This window comes from Thunnus maccoyii, chromosome 21 (assembly GCF_910596095.1).
Source record: "Thunnus maccoyii chromosome 21, fThuMac1.1, whole genome shotgun sequence".
Taxonomy (NCBI): Eukaryota; Metazoa; Chordata; class Actinopteri; order Scombriformes; family Scombridae; genus Thunnus; species Thunnus maccoyii.
In genome coordinates this window covers 26,496,401-26,520,054 of record NC_056553.1, presented here as the reverse complement: position 1 = coordinate 26,520,054, position 23,654 = coordinate 26,496,401, and the positions used below count along the sequence as shown (strand labels likewise).

The window sequence follows — 23,654 nt, the reverse complement described above, 5'->3', positions numbered from 1 at the left end:
CCATAATGCAGTGCATCACTGTTCTTAGTGACTCCCCTGTTTGGACCAGCATACTGATATGTAGAACAATTGTTGCTTTTGAAATGGATGTGTATGGAAAAATGTTTTTTTGCTAAAGGGTGTCATGTGATCTGCAGTTCTGACTGTGGCCCACTATGCCAAAATCAATGCACAGCTCAGTGCTGTTCCTGGCTTCTTGGTTAAGACATCTCAACTTCCCTTCAATATTTATTTCATGTTAGCTTAACAGCATAGCAGCTCCAAGCCCAAAGAGGTTTTTATCGACCACGAAATATCTGTTGAGCTTTAGTGTACATGAAGGTATCACATTTGACCCCAGGGACTCCCAACCATCCCCTCCTTTACTCCGAGTACCCTCCACAATAGAGATCAGGTTCCTCCTCCTCTCTGCTGAGGTTCAAGACAGTAGGCGACAATTTGGGGATGACCTCAGATAGCAGGCAGAAGGGGGGAGGGGCAGGGATGGTGATGGTGATGGTAGATGGAGGCAAGACAGAAGGAGAGGAAAATGAGCCAGGAAGAGTCTGCCAGCAGTAACTACTAACACTGCCAACTGAGTGTCACACACTGCTAAAGGTAAGATGGTTTGCTTTAAAGCTCGTAGTATCAGCGTGAATAATTGATGTGGCCCAGATGTCTGTTTTTTCAGTTACACAAAGAAAACATCAGACAGTTAACTCACTGCATGTGAGCGGGTGCAGCAGAAGTCAGGTTCAGCTCCGGGTGTCGTGAGGTGAAGGATCGGTCGCAGCCAGTGAGGCAGAACGAGCAATATTGTATCTCAGAAGAGAAAGATGAGCCTTGTTTCTGTGTGTGTGTGGGTGTGCATGTGTGTGTGTTTATTCACACTTTGTGTGCGGGTACGCTGCGTGTGTGTGTGTGTGCGAGCTTGTTCAAGCCCTGCTGGCACAATAGCCAGCTGTCCCCAGGGCCCTGACACATCAGCATGGCTGCAGCACCCACGTCCACATTCCCTCCATGCTGGGTGTGGGTGGCGTCTCCAGGCCGTCAGGAGGAAACGTTGGCTCTGTGGAGTGATACCGAGGCAACAGTTGGTTCTAGAGACAGAAAGAGAAAGAAGAGAAAGACAAGGGAGTGGAAGATAAAAACCTAGATCAAAGACTCATCTAACGACAGGTATCCTGTATGTGTGAGTGATTGTATGCTTCTCTGTGTAGCAGTTGTTGTTTCTAGTAGGAGTGAAACCAGTCTGCATGTTTTGTCCTGGTTAAGTTGTGCAAGTAATAGCGTGTTTGGAGAGGAAGGGGAAGTCCATAGCTGTAAGTTTCTCTGCTCAGATTCTTACTGAAGTGCTTTTAATGCAGTGAGATGTAGAGCTCAGTAGCGGCTGGTGACTCAAACGATTGGGGAGGACAGGAGGGAAACCAGCCTGCAGTGTCATGTTATTTTACACTAGTTGGCTCTTATGCTCAAGTTATGTTCTTATGTTCAATGCAGGGCCATGCAGAGACCTTTAGTGGAGCAGGTGCTGAAAGTTAAAAAGGGGCACATGAAACAAGATTTTGAAAAAACATACAACAACATAATTTATAGTATAACCTGTTGAATTATAGCAACCCATATTCAAAGAGAATGTAACATGGAATATTATGACAAACCGCATCATACTATATCACTGTCTTCCACCCGATGAAATCAGACGGGGGGACAGTTTTATATGTCATTCACTGAATGGCATATAAAACAATTTGCTTTCAAAAACAAAAACCCCTTATAGTGGTGAAAAGGTTGCTTCTTTAAAGACATTTATACATATTGTTTCTAAACAGAAAGTGCTCATTCTATCCCTGGAGTGGTTCAGAATGTGTCATTTTACCAACAAAGTTAAACAAAGTTAACTTCAAATTTATAGTATTGTTTTATTGTGACAACAGATTTATGTCTTCATCAAAAACAGAAAACATATCACATGATTTCTTATTTATTTTCTTAGTATACAGAAATATATAAAGTACCACAAAGCTTATAATGTGGTACAGGTACAGATCAGTTATGAATACCAGATAGATTGAACACTAAAAACATTCACAGATCTAAAGGTGTAGGTTCACAACAAAAAGTATTAATGCATGTATCACATGTATGACTTACACACTCTTATCTATATGCACGACATACAAAAAATAGCCCACAAAGCTGACATGTTAACACTGTTGTTATTCTAGTTACTTATTTAGAAAGTCTTCATTCTAGTTACCTCAGCTTATTACTCAATATACGGCTCATCTTAAAAATGAAGAAATTCTCACAAGCAAGCAGCCAGACCTGCTGCACACTCATTCACTAATCACACAACATCAACAGGTGACTGAACAACCAAATCAATTCCAAATGAATCAGACTCTTTCCATGTGAGTCCAGACAGCTCCCTGTAAGTCTTCAACAGCTTCAGTGTCCAGCAAACTACCTGCAGCACATTATATGATCTCTGCTGCATTCTGGTTGAGGAAATAAATTCACACAACAGCCAAAGAGAGACATTTAACCATCAGAGAAGAAATGAGCCACTAAAGAGACAGAGAGAGAGAGAAGCTGTATCTGACTCACGTTATCTGATGTTTTCTTCTTTCTTTCATGGAGATGAAGTGTTCATGTCATAATGTGCCACTGTATTTGTGGCTGTTGGTCATCTTAACCAGTCTGATATCATTAGCAACAATGACAAACAAGCTAACTCTCCTGATTGTTTCATTTAAATTATATTGTTAACTTTCTATTGTTGATGAGAGTAGTTCACTTTAGAGCAGCAGCAGCAGCAGCAGCAGCATCCATTCTCACTGTTAGCTTAGCTCAGTCATTCAGGGCTAATGGCTAATGTAAGTAGCTATATACTGCTCGATTTAAAAATGGAAATGTAAATCTGAAAAAAGGACATTTGGACTCTTTTGAAAAGGCCTAAACAAAATGTATTTTTTTAGTGATGTGTTTAAAGGTAGTTCTCAACTGGCACATTATAATTTCTTTTCTGACATGCTGCTGTATGAATTTATCTGTTGCTTTAGGGAGGACGTCCTCCTTTGCAGCATCATTTTACGTGTTTTGGCCAATAACAGATTAGCATGAAAAAAAATGAAGTACATTTAATTGATATGAGATCCCACTTCACACACACTGCCCTTTCAAAAAAAAGGAAAAAATATTAATTTTATAAATGATACTGAGATTTGGTAATGGTTAATTTAAATCAATTACTGTTTTTTTATATTTTGGCCTCCCTCTTGCCTCTCAAAAGAGGAGAAGCAACCTCCTCTGTCTCTATGGACGAACCTCCTCTGGTGGAGCTACTGTGAGTGATGATAAGCTCTGCTGATCCTTGAAAAGTCTTAAAAAGTCTTAAGTTTGATTTTCAAAAATAAAAGTGTCCCTAGAAGTGTCGGTTTTTAAAACTGATGATGATGAGACCTGTGAGAATGGATTTAGACTTGCTTTTGTACTACAGTATACGGGGCTTTTTTCAGTGATGGCAGTTGTCTTTGTCCTTGATTTACAGAGACAGGTGAAGCAGGCATGGGCAGGTAAAAACAATGGCCACTCCACTTTTTTCTTTCCTTTTTAATAGAAAGAGAGAAGTAAATCAGTGTGCTTTCAAAGTGTTTATGTTCGGTCTGCCTTTTTCTAACTGAAGGTCAGGACAGCACTATGGAAATATTAGATACTGTACACATTTACAGTAGTATATGTACACTACATACACCACAATGTCTGACAATATCACCAAAAACTGAAACTGTATAAGCTTCATGAAAGTCGAATTTATGGCAGAGCTGTTGTATAGGATTGCTTAAGATTGCACAGGTGTTCCTAATAGTGTTCAGTGAGTGCATACTGTGATGGAAGTTTTTATCTCTAACTACTAGTGCAATTAATTCTGTTTTCCACTGGAATTACTTACTGTATGTTCACACATTATGTAAGCTGTAGGTCGTATTGGTCATTTTAAGAACCATGCTTATGCTGTTCTTGGGAGGACAGTCTCATAAATGAATACATAACACCAAACAAACAGAATTGTGACTGTGCGGTCATTAAACTTAACTTATTGTTCACTGAGCAGTTACTACATGAAGATATTATATATATATATATATATATATATATATATATATATATATATATATATATATATATATATATATATATATATATTATTATTATTATTATTATTACATCAACAGACCTGAGTGGAATCATTCATCCTCCGAGAACTCTGTGTGTGTGTGTGTGTGTGTGTGTTTGTGTGTGTGTGTGTGTGTGTGTGCGTGCATGTGTCTAGAGAGAGGAATAGAGAATTACTCTACAAGCTCGTGTGTGTTTGTTTGGGTTGTCTTTACTCTGTCTGAGACTTACACAGCCCCCTGAGGTCAGACTCAGTTCATCTTAAAGGGCAATGCCACTGAAATTCAACACTTGGAAAATCATCTCCCACAGTCAGAAAACTGTTAGGCCTTCATCAAAACCAGGGAAAAACACTGTCTGGAAAGTGGAAGGATGAACAAAACAGAGAGGTTTATATGTGTGTGCTTTCACCAAAGAAAGTGACAAAATATTACATAATTGCACCAAGCTTTTCGACCCACTCTGAGCAGGCAGGCAGCACCAAGACTGCGATGCACTGCTGGATAGGCATCGCCACACCCTCTACTGCACCTCTCCTCCCACTCTAGTGCACGACAAGTCACCAAGATATCAAACCAGTGCAGTCGAGGATCTAACCTCAGGAAAATAGCAGTTTTCACGGTGCAACACTGCGTTTTGTGCCCTGCTGTGCCACTGTTATAGTGATTGTTAAAGAAAGAGGATATACTGTAGAGATCAGTGTATAAAGTATTCACTGTGCTGCCAGATCAGTGATGTTAGGCAACATATCCTCTTACAATGCTGTCACTGACTGTTAAAACACGTGTGTGTGCGTGCATGTGTGTGAGTGAGTGACATCACGGGTGGTCATGTGGACTATATGTGTGACATGTGTCTGCCACCGTTTCATCTTTCATTTTGAAGCACACATACTGTAGACACACAAACACACACACAATGACAGCCTGTGAATTCTAGGGTTATTGTAATGCCATTCTTGACACAGTCTGTTGCCACGGAGACTTTGGCAAGGCATGCTCGGCAGTAAATAATTTATTCTTTCTCTCATAACTTTTATTGCATAAAAGGGAAGGGAGGTGGTTTTGAAAGTATTGTTTAAAATATCTGAAATTTCCCATAATGAACTTGGTTCAGTAACAGCTTTGAAATGGGATCAGCATTTGCCTTTGGTTCCCTCAGTCTGTAGGCTTCATGAAACATAATCCAATTTGTGGTCATTAGTGATAAAGTGTCATTTTAAAACAATAGTCTGGAGCCCAAATGAACATTGAAACATGTTTTTCTTGCTGTAATCATTCCTCCTGTTCATACTGACCATTAGAAGATCCCTTCATAATGTACTTACAATGGAAGTGATGGAGGACAAAATCCACAGTCCTCCTTCTGTGCAAAAATGTATTTAAAAGTTTATCTGAAGTTAATATGAAGCTTCAAGCATCCAAATGATTCAAATCAAGTAGATATCTTTCAACGTTACAGTCTTTTTAGTGCCAAAGTGCCTCTTTTTGTTACTATATTTCCACCACAGCTCAACAGGGAAACACTGTCCGAGGAAACACAAAGAGGGAATTTGATGCTAAAAAGACTGTAAATGTGGCAGATATCCACTTGATATGACTAACTCAGACTGATGAAGCCTCATATAAGCTTCACAGAGACTTTAAATGCATTTTTGCACAAAGTGACTGTGTGGATTTTGGCCTCCATCACTTACATCGAAAGCACATTTGAAGGCGATCTTTTAATAGCCAATTGAAAAACTGTGAACCTGTCCTTTAATTTGATAATGCAACCACAAACTCACTCCATGAGGAATGCCCTTTTCCACTGCAGGAACTTAACAACCTGGGGCTTCTCCCAATTGTAACATTTAAGAACCTTGTGAGATTTTGGTACAGGATTCTTCCTTGCACTTCTAATGTATTTTTTGGAATGCTTTGGATATGCATCATCAGTATAGGAGAGATTCTTTCCTAAAGCGATTTTCACGTAAGAGATGGAAGATTAAATCCACAGTCCTCTTTCTGTGCGAACATGCATCCTAAAGTTCACGTAAATTGAATATTTTTGGGTTTTGGACGGTTGGTTTGGGCAAAACAAGACATTTAAAGATGTCACATTGGACAAGAATCTGCAAATTTTTTGAAAGTGTATATTATCCTGATCTATACAGATGCAGTATAGTGAATACTGTTGTTTTAATGTGACATCACTTCTGCTTGGTCAGTCACATTCGACAGCACTGCCTGCACAACCTGAAAGCACCTGGAACACGCATTTAGTATCAGAAAAAATATCAGAACCTGTGACAATGGATACATGTTTTATTATGTTCTGTTTATTGCATGCAGTGGAAAAGGGTTATTACTGTACTTCAGATCACTGATATACAAATCTTTGCGTTAAAATCAGCCCTGTTTCAGTGTTTCTACTGGTTCAAATTCATGCATTTAATCTAGATGCTTAAATTGAACATGTCATGCAGTTTTTTAACTGCTGCTCCAGAGTCATATCAACATCTGTCTGCTTCAAATGATTATCAGTGATTATCTTACCACCATTTCCCATGCACATGACTTTAATATCATGACTGATTTTGAAGATTGGAATACATGTAAGATGTCTTGATGTAATCTAGAAGTTTCTTCAGATCCTCTGATGTTTTGTGGTGAATTAGGAAGAACTAGTGCAGTGCCCATTCAAAATGTGCCTGTTCAGAACGAGCCATGCTTGGCCTCCAGTATTGCTGCTTCAAATATATATAAAAATTAATACAGTTGATGTGAGGTGTGAATGAGTATAGACACCAACATGAAAGAAACTAACATTCTATTATGCACAGATGTTATAAAGAATAAGTAGCCCAAAATAAGGGCTGCATTTAAAAATAAAATAATGTGCACCCTAAAATTAGGTGGATCGATCATATTGAGCTGTTAGATTGTTTATTTTCTTTGTCTTCAGTTCTGATTTGAGTGGGTATGTTTGCTCCCAAGTAGAGATGTCAACAGTTAACTGTTAATTAACCGTTAACCACTGAGAATATTTTTGACTGGTTACACACGTCAGTCTATAGATTTGCATACACACTCCGCTAACGGCTAGACAACTATGTGTTCACAACATCAGATATTCTTTCTGAATGGATAAAGTACCGGTTTAAAACCGACTTCCACACAGAGTGTTGCATTATGGGTTATTGTAGCATTAATGTTGCTAGGCTAGCGAGTGTCTGACAGTCTGTTTATAGTGAGTGTGTTAGAGTCAGTCAGCCCTAAAAGTGTTTTGTTAGTCCAGTTTAATCTGCAGGGGTATGGCTCCAGTAACGTGTTTTTCTGCCACGGAGAAAATAAATTCATGACGAGTGAAAATGAGTCCAAATCATCTCCTGACGTCCCTGCTGCAGAAATGGAACATGTCAAGCTGCCAAATACCACTGTCACAGATGATTAGGAGCTCAAAAACACAAACAGGCAGTCTTATAAATGCTAACTGCCAGAGAAAATATTTTTTTTTACTGCTTCCAAGAGCCTGGGAGGAGAGTGTGTGTGTATGTAACTAAAGGTATATTAGAGGATAACATTATTTTTTCAAAAACAGCTGTTGTAAAAGGGGGTGGAAGTATTCTTATGATCAGCGTCACCTTATATTTGTATTATTATTTATATTTGTATCAAGAGCTACTGTGACTAAACGCATTGAAAAACACTTTGAGGAGAAGAAGGATGAGCTAAAAGTCAAGCTAATGTTAGCTCTGATCACCTACTGCTGGACAGCTCTCACAAACAAAAGCTAAATCACAACTTTTCTTGAAAATTAACTGGTTAGTTATTGGTTCCAAAAGTGGGGGACCTACGCTCAACCATGTATGCCAAGTGTGGAGTCGATCAGATGAACAGTTCAAGAGATACACAAAGGACATATAGACATACAGAGAGTCCTTCCTTAAGTAGAGAGATACTTCAGTTGAACCAAGGTGCTCCTCATCATTCATGTGCAAAATATTGCAGCTGTATGGAACATGTTGCAGTCACAACTGCCATATAAATCCACTCTTCTGTGTCAACAATTTTAATGAATGAAGAACAAAAAGTTAACATTGGAAAGATTTTTACCTTTTTAAATGACTTTTCCCTGCTGTCCTGCTGAATGTCCCATGGGATTGTTAACAGCCGATAAAAGATCCATTTGTTCCATGCAGACAATAACATATTCAAATAGAATGGCTGTTTGTTTTGAACACTGAAAATAAATTCTTCATACCTGTAGGCTTATACAGAGACAGATAAAAGGAGATGTTAGTGCTGGCTGTTGGGTGGAGATTACATTCTTACAGTTACTCTGAGATGGATGCAAGCACAACTTGGTGTGAAATACCACTGTTTTCAGAGGAAAACCATGTACAGTAATGTCAACAGTTTAGCCAGAGGATGACGGCTTTTAGACATTATCTAAAAGGTTTTATGAACCTAACGGAGTTGAATGGCCTCAACCCAGTGGTTCCCAACATTTGTTTGTCTGATGTACTACAACTTTATCATGTTCTAAATTATTTATTAATTAACACTATTAATGATATAAAACTGAATATTTTTTTCATACAAGACCTATTCATTTTGCAATTGTTAATGTTTACCCTTGGGCTCTTTTTTTTTTTTTCTTTTCAGTTGGTTTCATCACATGGTTGGTTTGCATTTGTACTATTAACACTCAGAGCAGCAGATAATGGGCAACTTAACCACTTTTCTGTTGATTTTACGCGTCTATTTCAATTTGTTTTCATGCACTTTAATTGTTATAACTGACTCAGATTGGTGGGAAACTGGGCTGGCAGTTAATTGTAACAGTAAATGTAGTAAAGATCAGCCTCACACCAATGTGTAATCATATTTTGCAATGGCAAAGAAAAAGACCCCACCGTGTTCTCTGAAACTCCTCAGTATGCATGTTGTTACAGACCAGAGGTAAAGAGAGAACTTCTGTTTTCCAGCTTAGTGAGCTGGTTGGTCTTATAGTGAACTGGGTGCTCAGGTAGAAGTACAGGCTCTAGCTCATACTAGGGATAATAACATGGACCGTGTGCACGGTTGGATAACTGTGGTGAGGGGTCGGAGTGTTATGACTCAATCAGCCTCTCCACTATCTGCTAGAAAGGGAGCTCTGCTAATCCTTTAAGCTTCTTTAAGACACTCAACTCTAATTAATTAGCAGAAAATAACACTGGCCACTCTGTGAGTGGAGCATGTTTGGATTAACCAATGATTGGAGTTTTTCTGGTTTTGTCCCACCCCTGGGGCACAAGACAGGTTAGGTTTTGGTGGGCAGGTGGGTTCAGGGCATGGTGGTCAGCTGGTCAGTGAGGAATGTTTGTTACTTTGTCTACCACATGTCCAAGTGAACGTGAACTTGAAGAGACTTTGCTAATTAATTATCATTACTGTCTGTTTTAACCACTTCTTCTCCCGTCAGAATGGGTCTCTGTAGTTGATATGTTGTGGCAAAGACACAGTTTGAAACATATCCTTAATGCACTCTGTTTGTCTCATATGTGTCACAGGTGCAAAAGCTGCTGTAGACTGTTGGCAGTTTTTGTTGCTGTGCTTTTTATTTTACAAACCCAGATGATTTGAATTGGGGAAGGCAACAGTCGGTTTCACTTGAATGCAGTGCTGCTATTTAAGACCAAGATTTCTTGCAAACAGTAAAGAGCTGCTGCTGAGCTTGAAATGTTGGTTGAAGAAACCAATCAACATATATCTGAACTGTTAAAATAGACTCCTCTACCCGCCACAAGAAAGAATTTATGTGATGAATTAGCAGATAAATACTGCTGTCAGCTCACCATGAGGTCATTTATGGAATAAAACAAATCTTATGAATGGAGTACAACATGAGCATGTTGAACATTCTCACATCCTTCTGACAATTCAGAAACAGTTTCTCCTTACTCAAACACACCCTGCCAGGCCGACAATGTTTCCTACAAGACCAAACGTTACTCCTGTGTGTCAGACTTTCAATCACAGACACAATTCTCTCAGCAATAATAAATCAGTGGCTATCTGTATAAGTTTTCAATCCATATTTTGTGGTCCTATAGGAAATCCCTACAATAGTAACTACAGTAATAAAAAGTGATTCAAGTAATTAATTGCGTGAGTTTGTTATTAATAGTCAGTCTACATGAGCAGCGAATTAACAACATACATGACAGCCATTTATTGTACACAGTGACAAATTGAAACAAATAACTAAAACTGCATAAAGAAAAAAAGATTAAGTTCATTCTTTTTTCAGCTTGATTCATTCTTGACCTCGGTGACAGCAGTTGACTAAACAAGCTCCAGAACAAGTGAGTGAGTGGACCTTGAATGAACAGATAGTTGTTTTGTTTTTCTTATTGACTAAAATAAGTTTCCTCAGATGCTCTAAAATATGAGCCAAAGTTAGGATGATAGTTAATGATAACTATTCCTTGCTAAGCCACCTTATGCCCTGATTTGCCTTGAAGTGTAATGGCATGTTTTGTGTCATTTAAAGTCCTGTGAGATTTATGTTTGAATATTAAAAGATTTTAACAATCCATATGGGCTATGTAATGGGATCATAACATATTGATTCATGATTTGAGCGTATTTTAGAAGAATCGATATAAGATATAAACTTCCATAATGATCAAGTATGGCAGTTTGACAGAGATCTTACATTGATAAGGGCCATTTATGTACAACCCATGAGGCTGTTTGTTTCATAATGTGATTTTAGTTAGCTTGCATTAAGGTTACTTGTCCTTGAGTTGAGTTGTCATGCACCCTGCACTGCCTGAAGTTGCAGCTCTGTATTTATAGCAGGGCTTCTTAGTGTCTTTCCTTGTTATCCAGACACAGAGATCACTGTGTACCTGCTGTTTTCAGGTTGGATTAAGCCCTGGCTGCTGTAGAAGGACCACATCTTTAACATGCAGGCAAAAGAGAGTTTGCCTCTTCCTGTGTCTATAGTGATCTTGCTGGGCTTTATGTAAAGGCTGGTCGCTGCAGGTAGATGAAAAAAGGGGTGGATCTGTAATTTAAGACATGCAGCTCTTAGCAAGCACGATTGGTGATCATGGAAGATAAACAGAGAGACAAAAGAAGAAGAGTGCAGGGGGAAGCTAAGGGCATGTAGTACCAGGAAAGAGGAGATCTTGCGATTGTGTGTATGAACTGTGTGGTTATGTGTGTGAGTGTATGTGTGAGGGACGCCATGGGAGCTGTGCTGAGCTGGTTTGCTGCACGCCTTTGTGTTCTGGTGCTGGATACAGCTTGTGCACTGAAACGCTGGAGAGTAAGTAAAATTCTGACTTTGTTGGATTTCATAAAGAATTGTGCATGTACCGGAGGCAGTTTGAATCGTGTGTACTTGTGTGTGTGTGTGTGTGTGTGTGTGCATTCATATAAAGACAAAAAGAGAGGGGGGAACAGCCTGGTGCTTCAAAGCACAAACTTTTGCTCAAAGCTTAAATATGGAGAACATTTCTGATTATTCCTATTAAGAAAAAGTTTTGTTTGATATCATGTGTCCCTTGTTTTTTCAAGTTAGGAGTGCTCTAATTTACCAATTGCACTGTGAAAAATCCTAACCCATTCTTATCATGAATCCAAGGCAAGTAAAAGCAGTTTGCAGCGCAGTTTCTCTTGTTCAGAGAATTTATCACAATATGTTGAAACACCATGCAAAAGTAAAAAAGAATCTTAAAGTTGAACTGAAATAGAGACAGAGTGCAATTATGTCCCGCCCACTCTGGTGAGGAAAACAATTCATTGCTCTCCATTGACTTTTATTGAGTGAAGGTGCCTCCTTGTCACATCTGTCTGCTAGCAAACAACAGAAAAATGCCTAAAAGCTGGACTATACCAACAGGGTGAAGAACCTTGAACTAACTTTTTATAATCTACTGAACCAAAAAACTGAGCCTTTAGGAAGACAAAAGTGGATAACAATACAGGGCTGTGTGCCGTGCAGTGGGAGAGACAGACCCGACCTGAGCTGCACGGATAGCCTGCAGCTCAAAATCCTCTGTAAAAATGACACATATACCTGGACACGCTGCTAGTCACATAGAACACACATGAAAGTAAAAACAGAACAGCTGTTTAATTGAAAGGTATGCAGTGTTTGTAATAGATGTTCACAGAATAGCTAACCTGCATGCAGCTGAAATGCTAACTGTAGAAACAGCCTGAATGGGAAATGATTGCATGTCTTTGTGTTTAATTTTCCTGCCTGTGTTTACAAGCTGTAGTCCCGTATCAGCTGTGAAATGTGTGGTGGAGTTTGCTATACAGGTGTGCTATCTCTACTGTAGACGTGATGTCAGCCCTTGCATTCATGTATTGCATCTTAGCATATACAATGTAATGGGTTTTAGCACATGCTATAAACTACCTTTTCCTCTCTGGTAGACATACGGGTGCTAATGTATTTAGCTAGCTACCGACATTTTGTTAGTGTTTCAGCCCTGAGTTACATATTATGGCGCCGATTGTTTTCCCCTACTGTGGGCGTGTTTTCAGAGTATGACACGTTGCAATCTGTCTCTATTAAAATTCATTTTTGCACAGATGTAACCATGACCAAAGGTGTCTTTCTAATCAAATATTTGGGATTGGATAGCTTTAGAAATTGTTAAATTCCATTTTCACAATCATTGTTTTTAATTAGCTTTAATATTATAGTACATAAACAAAAGTTGCTTTTCTGTATGTTTTTATTCATATTTGCTACACACAGACCACCCCTCTCTGTTTAGGCTACTTGGTTCCTTCCAGATAGAAAGATCTACTAGTGGAACTGTTCAGCTGTGGTTGTGGAATTCCTGTAGAATTGTTGGAAATTGTGGTTGTGTTAAACCATAGACTAGAACAGCAGTGTGAGGTTTGAATTAACAATCACAGCTCACACAGTATGACTTGAATTAATTGGTAAATTACTTTGAGCCTCAGAATTTCCCTATTTAAAGTGACTTTAGCATCAGTGGTTTTAACTATAACCCACAAGTAATTAACATGAGTGTTAGCTTGTTGTCCTTTGCTATTATTAGTAGCTAAATTATTGTTTTTGCTGAAACAAATACAAATTTGCAGAAATGAAATACATCCAACAAAACAGAGGATGGACATAAGGAGAATTTTTTACAGAGTCAAGAGCGTAATAGTGTAATGCTAAGTAAAACAGTAGCTACATATTTGTGAGCTTTTTTTTTTTTACTTAATGATTGACAGTGCTGGCTAGCTAACCAGCTAATGTTACATCCAAGTTTAAAGCCTATCCCCTTACATTTTCTTGTAGATTACGATATATTGTTAATAAGTGTCATTAGTTACTGCTAGGGGGACTGTTTGATCATAAACAGAAGCCAAAGCAGATAATTACGTGTAACAACTTAGTTTGGTGTGAACATTAACATAAGCATTGTGAAACTTTGCCCCCTCAAAAAAATGACTGCATGAAGCCCCTGCTGTATCATTATTTCACCTTATGGCAGCGTTCGGTGCATTGACACAGCGGGGGTGCCAACACAGAGAGCTCAGACAAAACACTGCAGGGTCGTTCAGCGAAACAGTTGAACCTGGTTCAACTTTTGCTGACATGCATACATTTTTGCATACATGCGATACAAGCGCAAATTCCTGGTGGATAATTTTGTAATGTGAACACCATGTTTCTGCTACAATCGTTGCAGTGAAAGATAAGACAGTTGCCTCTATGATAACTCTACAGGAATCTGAAATGTTCAGTGCTGTGTTAGGACAGCTTAAATTGCTAAAGGTGGATAGCCATGTGGTGGTGCAGCACATAACTTGACAGCATGTCTCTTAGCAATGCTTGCTTGTTTTCAAGGGCTTCGAGGCTTAGCAGCTGTTTTCACATACTTGTCCAAAAACAGTTTTATTCTCTGCATAATGCATAATAACTGTAGTATAATTAGTACTTTATATTTCCAACACAAAAAGTGACTAGAATAAAACATTTAGTTTGACATTTTTGCTAGCTTTAAAAGAATGTTCAACCCTACACTAAGTGGCTTCAAACAGATGTTGTGTGAATATTGTATATAATTTTAGCACTTGTTCATTTGTTGATCTGGTTGACTAACTCTGGGATTAAAATCAATAATTTTCATATTGCCTAAGTAATGATTGTGACTTCTATAGCTTGTGAGTGGCTGTATGAGGATTAGCTTTAAGACTCTCACTAGCTCACTAAACCTCCTGCCCCCTGTTGTCACCGCACTGATCTATATCTCTCCCTCCTCTTCTTCACTGTCTCCACAGCCCCAGGAAGCCCTTGAAGACTCCCCCCAACTCTCTGACGGATTAGGCTTAGAGGAGGGGGAATTGGGTGCTGACTCCTTGGAATGGTGCGAGAGAAGCATAGGAGGGGGTGACACCTCTGATGAGTATTTTGACTCCCGCTCATGGCACAGCGACACCCTGTCAGATTTGAGTCCGGACGGGGAGGACTCTCTGGATGCCCTGCTGGGGCTGGAGGATACCTGCGTTGGTCGACGAGCAACATGTGGCAGCTTCCACGTTGGTCAGAGTAAAACGCGGAGGAGAGAGTCAGTGTCAGCTAAGGACAGCCAGAGAGATGTTACAGAGACTTATGTTGGACGATCCAACTGTAACAGGAGGAAAAGCCCAGAGAATCCTGTGGATCCTGATATCCCCTTGAAATTCAGCACCAGAGACCTGAGCCCGACACAGATCCGACCCCATACCAGTACAGAGACACTAAAACTAGACTTGCACCGAGAACAGTCCAGTTTAGAGGCTGTTTGCACAGACACAGAAGTCAATAGCAGCACGGAGCTGTACAGTTTACATGTACAAAGCCAACATAAAACAGACGCCTTTGACATAAAGGTAACTAGCCCACCAGACACTCAGGAAGTGAAAGAAAAGTTACAAACTCAGCTTGAAGAAAGTAATCCCATCATACTGAGAGAATCTACTAACTCAGAAACATGCACAGTACAGATAGATAACATAGATGACAAGGCAGTGGAGACACAACAATGGCAAAGCACACACCAACAAGAGACAAGGTTACAGACAGGAAACACAAATAGAAAACACGTAGAGAGCACAGACAGACAAAGATTAGAAATATGTAATGTTCAGGATGTAGAAGTAGAGAATACAGAACTGCTCAGCACTTACTATACAGATAAAATCCCAGGTTCACATAGATGCAACAGTGACTGTAATGATGGACATCACATACAGAGAGAAAATGTAGAGCATCAGGGTATAATCAATGAAGACAGGAAGATACAGGCCATAAAAGAGCAGAGCAAGGATAAAAAGGACTTGTGCAAGAGTTTGGGGACATACTGTAATGGAACACATTACAAAATACAGAGTAACTGTAAAGATAGCATATGCATAGTTGATACACATTTCAATGATGTAATAAATGCACAAACATCTGACTATAATTGTACAGCCGCAAGCTCTAAATCTGAGACAAAATACACAGACTCTCAGTTAATTACAGAATTTGTTGTAGCAAGTCCAAACATCACAGAGGCACATGGCATAAAGACAAATAGTGTATCACACAACAAAAAGTCAGAGTTCAGAGACACACCTGATACACAAATCAATGTATTAGCACGCAACGTGGATGTTTGCTGTTCACGAACTCTTTGTGAGGAGAGCCCCAACAGAGGACTGTCACAGATCCACCCTCAGGTTTGTACTAGTGTAACAAAGCGCCAGGATAAGGCATGGGTGTCAGGTGTCTGCTTCCAGGCGGAGCAATGTGGATGTGTTGGCACTACAACAGAGAGGACTAAACCACCTGGGACAGTAAATGAAATCTGTTCCTCCATCACATTTTCCACAGAGACCACAGCTTCTTTTCCATTGGATACCTGCGCTACTGAGCTGACTGTAGTTCCAAAGGTTTCTAAACGAGCCTTACCTGTCCCGTTGGCAGGCCCAGACAGGGAGGAGTTCATTGAGAGGCAACCAGATCAAAAACAACCCCAGTGTGCAAGGTTACAACCTTGGCAAATACCTGGTCAAACCAAGGATTTAATCCCTAATCACTTTGATGAGGGGGATGCTGCAATAGAAAAAAACACTCACAGACAGCTTTATTCTGTGGACAAGCATTTGGAGAGGGTACAGTCAGGCTCTGTAGAACCAGGGTCTGATTCAACTCAAATCCAGTCTGACACTGTTAGGGGGTCTGAGGAATGTCTGCCTCATCGCCCCTTCTCAAATAATCTGCTGTTTTTCTCCAGCAACCGAGGAGTAGAGGATACCTCCCCTCTGTTATCAGAGAACTTGAGAGGAGAGAGGAAGAGGGTAGGATCACCCTGCTCTCTTCTCCAGCAAAACAAGGAGCAGGAGGGGGAGGGCAGTCATGATTATCTTGACCAGCAACAAGATGTGGAAGCAGTAAGCAAAGTCAGTCTTGCACAGTTACAACTTGGCACAGCAAAGCTTTCTGTGCAAAGTGAGCAGAGAGTAATTCACAAAGCATTTGCCAGTGATCCAGATGCCTACTTTAATCAGCATGTGCCTAATAAGATAAGAAAAACATCAACATGTCCTGCTGATACCGAGTCTGTTCAGGACAGTAGCACAGAACACCCAGGTGTTGCTCAAGAGGCCATTTCCCTGACAGACATAGAGACCATTGTCAGCACAGTTTCTAGTCTTTGTAAGCAAGTTCAGCGGGAGCCGAAGATCCCTGAATCTCCCTGTGGCCTGAAAGCCTCTCTTTCTCTACTCTCAGACTCCAACAATAACACCAAGGCCAGTATAAAAGGGGTGGAGAGAGGGGAAGGCCTAGGCTGTTTCTTAGGGGGAGCCCAGAGCAACTTGGAAAACAGTGAGAAAATAATTTGCCATCTGGTTCCGCCATCAACAAAGGTGACCCCTGACTCCTTGGAAGATGTAGACAAGCCCCAAGAAGATTCTGGGGTGTTCCTGTCTTCACTGGATTACAGAGCTAACTGGAGCAGTGAGGATTCTGAATCTGGGTTAGTGAAAGACCTTGAAAATCACTGTCATTTAAGCCTAGCTCATGCAGATGAGCTCAGAAAACTAAAGACAGAGAGAAGTATTGAGGAGAACACTGTTGCAAGCAGTCTAGATTCAAAGTACTCTAATTCAGAAAGAAATGAAGGCCTTAAGCACTTAGTGTCAGAGAACAGAGGCCTGTTAGTGGACAGTGAATTTAAAGAAGAGAGGCACTATTGTAGCCAGCCAGGGGATCACAGCTTACCTAACAGAGGAAGAAGCAGCTCATCAGAATCATTTGAAGAATATACTCTGGCTGAGGAGTGCAGAGAACACACACAGGTCATTGTGCCAGCTTCACAGCAAAAGGTGAGGGTAGGAAGGTACTCACAGCCTGATGTCAGCCTGAACCTGCTTTCTATCGGTAGCTTAGAGCCAATTCTGGAGGCTGACCGTTCACTGGAAAACTGTTGTACAGCAGAGGATGATTTAAAAGTAGAAACAAAGAAAGAACACAATATCATGAGGCCTGCTGAGGAAGTCAGGAATACTGTTACCCATTCTGGGGACATCTGCAGTTCCAAGAGTCCACAACTCCTGTCTGAGCAGGAAGAAGAGTCTTTAACCACTGCTGAGTTAGAACCTGAGCTAAACCCAGCAACACCTGTCCTACGAAGTAGTAGTGAAAGGCGCTGTAGACCTATGACTGTTGCCTATGATGCTGTGTCTTACACTTCAACTAGTAGCAACTTCGATGAGATGGATGATCCTCAATTTGCTGTTTCAGACCGAAATGCCAACTCTGACAAAATAACTAAGAGAAACAAAACAAAAGGCAACCAGACAGGAAATAAAGGCTCAAAGTTTTCCGTCTTTACTAAAATGCCTTCTTTTAGGAAGGCTAAGGGCTCAAAGGGTGCAAAAAATGAGGAGGTACCGCAGGAGTTAGCAGTTGGAGGAGGTGAGGGCCTTCTGCCTGAGCAAGGGCCACAGGGAGACAACTCAGATGATGAAGTTTTTGTCAAAGACGATATCCTAAACCAAACAGTCCACCAAGCATTTTCCTCAGTGCGTTATGAGATGGAAGAAGAGGACTGTGGCTTCTTCCCCTCTACCCCCCGCACTCGCCATGTCCGCCAGCTAGTCAGCCAAGGGAGTAGCGGGGAGGGTGACGGAGGACCCAACACAGACAATCCCCTCCTTAGGCAAGTCCAGTCACCTAATGGGCAGACCTACAAGAGAAGCAAGAGCAATGACAGTTTAAACATCCGCATGCGCTTTGCACAGGCACACAAGTCCCTTTCCAGTCTTTTCGAGTCTCGTTCAATGGACAAGGAGAATGAAGAACAGGCTAGTGTGGGTATTGAAGGGGATTCTGGTAAAGCCAAACAATCTTGGAGGAAACTAAAGAAGGCCAGGGAGGCTGAGCTGCTGAAAAGAACTACGTCAGTGACAGATGGAGAATGTAGCAACACTGCTTCTGGGCAGGACCATGGAGACCTTACATCCACTCCACTCCTGGACAGGCTCAGCAATCCAGGATCTCCATCTTCCCTCAGAGCCCTTCGCCACACTGATCCCATTTCTAAACGGGGAGTTCCACAGGGGAGTGGAAAGGAAAACCCCCACGAGTGCAAATCTGAGGGCCAGAGAAGAAAACTTGCACCAAATGGTCTGCCGATCACACAGAGTGTGTCTGGCCTACCACCATTTTTAGATTACTCTGCAGTCCCACAGCCCAGTCACATCAGTCCTGTTTCACCTTTGAGCCCCTGCTCACTAGCCACCTTTACTCATCAGCATTTGCCATCCTGGACCAGGTCCCACCCAGGGGCTAATGAGGGTTTGGTGGAGAGCCCCCTACGGCCAATGAGCCCTAAACCTAACAGCCCTAGGCCAGCAGCTCAGCGCAAAGTTTTTCGCTACCCTCACTCAACAAGGGCCAGTTCTGTCTCTCCTATACTTCTGGGCCAATCGGTCAGTGTGGAGGGGTTGACAGACCCCCCAGAGAGACCTAAGACCCTGAAACCCTCAGCTAGCCCTCTGGGTCTCAGCCTCAGCCCTCTGGACGCAGCCGAGGGCAGAATAGACAGCCAGTCACACATCAGCCTGTATGCCATTGGCTCCATCAATGAATTAGAGGTAAGAAAGAGTCAGTTTGTCATGCACCATGCATATTATTGTAAAATGCAAAAGAAATTTGTAGTTTGAAAGAATATCTTTATATAGAAACTTTAATCTTAATACAAAATCAAATGTTTTACTTCAGTCATATTCAAATTTCTGATGTGTATGTCCAAATGTCATAAATGTCCTACCGTTCTGGATGTTAAACATCATTATAAAACTCTGTGGATAAAACAGGCCTTGTTCAGGCCTCAGTCCAGATGCCAATGGGGCTCCAGCTCCCTGGGAAAAATGTTTACTCCTCGCCGTCAACTCACACACACTAACTCTGGCTTGAAATGACAAGAGAAAAAGGCAACACCAGTTTATCTCTTTCTCTGCAGTCGATGGTGTGTGTTTGTGTGTCTCAGGGTGGTTGCCAGTGTATCTTAATCTGTCAGTGTCTAGTTTGGGACAGGGAACAAGTCCCTCTTTCTTTGTGTCTATCTGTGAACAGGATGAAGAGGAGGAGAAAAACAGCAGAGTCAACTCTTTCTCTCTCCCGGCCCCCAGCAGTGTGGTAGATTTCCATTCTGTGAGTTAGCTGGCTACTGGTGTCCTACCTCCCTGCCAGTTCTTACAATAGCCCCGTTATACACAGCCAGAGCAGGATAGCTTGAGGTGTAGCCCCCCCTTGTGGCTTTCTCTCACATGGTCCAAAATAGAATGGACCTATAGAGAAGGCTACTTCGACATGTGGTTTTCCCCAATTTAGATACCCACTCAGTACACAATACCCATAAGCCTTGCCAACTGCAAGTTTAATAATCACACAATCAGAACAAGTTGTGTGGGTATCTTACCCTCTCTTAGTTCTTTGTTCTCCCCTCCAATGCCATTAGCAGCCTCATTGGCCTGACACACATAGGCACTGTCACCTCTATTGCAAAAATGTGGTATTCACATGCACTGGACAGTTGAAAAAGAACACAGTTTATCTTTTGACTGTTGATGGAGGTTAAATTGACCGACCAGTGAGATACAAACTACATACTGTAGAGTCACTGGCAGATAAAAACATTGATAATCTGTTAATTCTGGCTGTCCCTGAGTCCCCAGTCTTTATGAGATCTCAACACATCTTTATAGCGACATCAGTAAAAGACAGAGACTGCTTTGTTTCCCTACAGAAACTTTAGATTCCCTCCAATTTTATACATCCACTAAAAATAGCAGTCTAGTGACATACTGTAACTGAACAACAGTTCTAAATTTTATGTTATACAGTACCTTTGACACTTGAAACTTAAAAAAACATATATAATACATAAAATATATAGGCATCTAATGACTATTTAAAACTGTTATAACCACATAATCATAACCAATGATTAATAAATCTTTCAAATTATTTTTATGGAATAAATTTCTTTTGGTAGGAAAAAGAAAAAAATATCTCTATAATCCGTGCAGTTTGATATTCTATGTATTGGCCATTATTTAACATAAATACAAAACTTGAACAAACATTTTGATGGATCCCTTCAATTTGGTTATTAAAAAACACTATGGACAATCTATGTGATGAGGAAACTGTTTCTAGATGACTTCAAGGGTCCAGTATTTTTGGCATTTCTCTGCTACAATATCTTGATGCTCATTGGCCGGTATATACACCAGTACTGTGATAAGCTAAAATCTGCCAATAATATCAGCCATGCACATGTATCAGTTGGGCTGTAGTGAAAAGATGGACTGAAGTTGTTGTCCTTTTCAGGGTTTAATCTGTTATGTACTCAACCTTTTGCCATTTCATTCTGTTATAGCTTCAAAATGCAATTCAATTTAGTTTTCCAGTACTTTTGCACCATATTTTTTATGAGTGGTTAAATGTGCGAAACCAGCAATTCTGAAATCTGGGTACTACAAATGAATGTCTATTGAAATAAGTGTAAAACAAACAAGGATTGCGAAGAGGACATTTTGTGGAAAGACTGCATATTTGAGGAGAGTCATGAACCCACATTTGTTTATTGCAGTTGGCTTATTAGTTTTTATGTCATCACAGGTCTGAACCCTCCTGTTTGAGCACTATCTGCATGTGAAATGAATAGCAATGACACTAAAACTGTGAGGATGTTGGGATTGACTAGCCAGCTCTATTTATCTATTCAATGAATGAAAGTACAAGATCCTGTGATCATTTCACCGTCCATCCTCATATCATATCATGCAAACACATTACATTGACAGTAAGCTGCCCACTTGTCCTCTATCCAAAGTAACTTCTCACTTTTATACTGCAGGATTAGAATCACAAACTAGAGCTATAAGTAGCCACAGTAGTGCACTGTACCTGGATGACTATAAGGGAGTAGAGTTGGTATGGTAAAGGTGACTGTGACTAACCAGTTAACTGTGCACTCAAAAGGGCACAGAAAATGGTGGTCGACCTGCCAGCCAGTCCAGAACAAGAAAGCTGTTGGAGGCGAAGGGCGAAGGGAAGGTCTCTGTGGTCCTTGGCGGGCTGAGGACTGGCTGCTGGGTGGATGCGGGCCATGATGGAGGTGGCCAGCGACAACGCCGAAAGTGTTCGGATGATCTCTGGATTGAGGAACAAAAGAATAACAAACGCAAACTGGCTAAATCCATCAGGGGGAGCCTGGGTCAACTCAACACACTTTTACCTGAAGACATGGACAAAGTAAGATGTAGCCACAGCACCATGAGCTGCCAAAACAAAGATCCAGACCTTGGAAGTCTTTGTAATCTACTCTTCTTCCTCCTCTGCCTTGCCTCTGAGTTTCCGTTCTTCATGGATTGTCTGCTTCTGTCTGGTGGCTTCTGACAGTTTGTCATGGAAACCTGGGTGTCTCTGTCCTCACTTCACTTTGTTTTCTGTTTATGCTCGGCCTCCTCTTCCTCCACTTTTCTACACTTTGATGCATGCATGCACATTCATCTCATATTCATTTCTTTGCAAATCACTCAGTTGCATCCAGTAAGTGATTGTCTTTTAGATGTTCATGTCCAGTCCGTCATAAGTCGATGTTATTGTTATTGATCATATGTGATTTGAACCATTTTCTTTCTCATTCCCACAGACTCATGCTGGAGTCACCTTGGGGCCAATCGAGGCCTTCAGAGGGATGCCCCTCAAGTCCCACTGCTTCTCACAGAGCACCCCCATCGGTCTGGACTGCCTGGGCTGGAGAAGACACATCTCCTACTCCTGTAAGTACCCACTCTAGTTCACTCTTCTGCATGTCAGATACTCCACTGGTGCTCTTATTCAGATTCACCCAGGGTTATTGAGTGGTACACTGGATTTTGGAACATTTGAACCTGTGACACTTTGGTTTCAAGATGATGTGTATAACTAAAGGATGCTTATTTATTTCATCATGGTGTGCCTCTGTCGGTAGGGTTTGGTGTCGAAACCTCTATGTAATGGGCTGAGCTGTCCAGCAATGCAGTTGGCTGACAGTAGACCATTCAGAGCTCATTCCCAAAAAAACAAAAGAGAAATGACTGGGTGTACTGTCAAGATGTACCTAGTCCCAGTTTCCTTATTTTAATGTCCATCAAGTTAATGCAACTTTAGCAATAGTAGCCATGTGGAGAGGTTGCTTAATTGTTGTTTCAACTCTTGCTTAGTCTACCCCTCTACTTTTGTGACTGGAGCTTAATGGCTGCAAAGTGACCAGCCACTTTCTATCTATTCAAGTGAGTTACTGGTGAGAAATAGTCATTTATGTCCCTAATGTGTATAATTAGCTTGAGGTTTGCTGATTTCACTATTAAGGACATTCAAACGTTCAAATGGAAAATCATACTCTCCCAAAATGAAGTACCATTGTGCTTTGTGCACATGGCCTCATTAACCATGTTTTCACTTTAAAAAGTGTAATTATAATGTAATGACATAATCAGCTCATCTAAATTACATTCTTCACTGAAGTAAGATAATAAAATGTGGAGTGGATTAATCCAAATGAGTTTACAATAATAGATATCAGTATACAGGACAGTTTAAGGATAATCCACATTGCCAGTGCTTTTCTGAGGTCTTTCTGGAGCATTTAAGACACTTGTCTGTCTCACAAAACAGATACTCTTTTACTTCTGCAAATGTTTCAGTACATACTGACTATATACTGTATACTGCACACAACCCCCTCCGTTATTTACAGCCCGTGCCTTTTTCTTTTTCCTGACTATAATCTCCATTTATATCACACAAATCTCCCACTTTCTCTTGTTGTAAACTTTATCCGTGATAGTCAATCAAGGCCTCCAGCTTCACAAAAGATTTCAGGTTTCACTATGGGCGTTTAGAGCTACAGTGGGAAGTAAAATCATTTATTATATAAATAAAAACAATGCTACTTT

The 23,654-nt window shown here is 40.7% G+C and overlaps 1 protein-coding gene across 1 annotated transcript in view; it reads left to right on the top strand.

Moving 5' to 3' along the window:
* arhgef4 (Rho guanine nucleotide exchange factor (GEF) 4) overlaps nucleotides 1-23,654 on the top strand; it is a 139,152-nt gene that overhangs the window by 51,252 nt on the left and 64,246 nt on the right. The window contains exons 3-6 of the mRNA XM_042399142.1: nucleotides 14,454-19,298; nucleotides 19,780-19,857; nucleotides 21,694-21,966; nucleotides 22,367-22,496. Of these exons, the coding sequence (XP_042255076.1) occupies nucleotides 14,454-19,298; nucleotides 19,780-19,857; nucleotides 21,694-21,966; nucleotides 22,367-22,496 (5,326 nt within the window). The remainder of the gene's footprint in view (nucleotides 1-14,453; nucleotides 19,299-19,779; nucleotides 19,858-21,693; nucleotides 21,967-22,366; nucleotides 22,497-23,654) is intronic.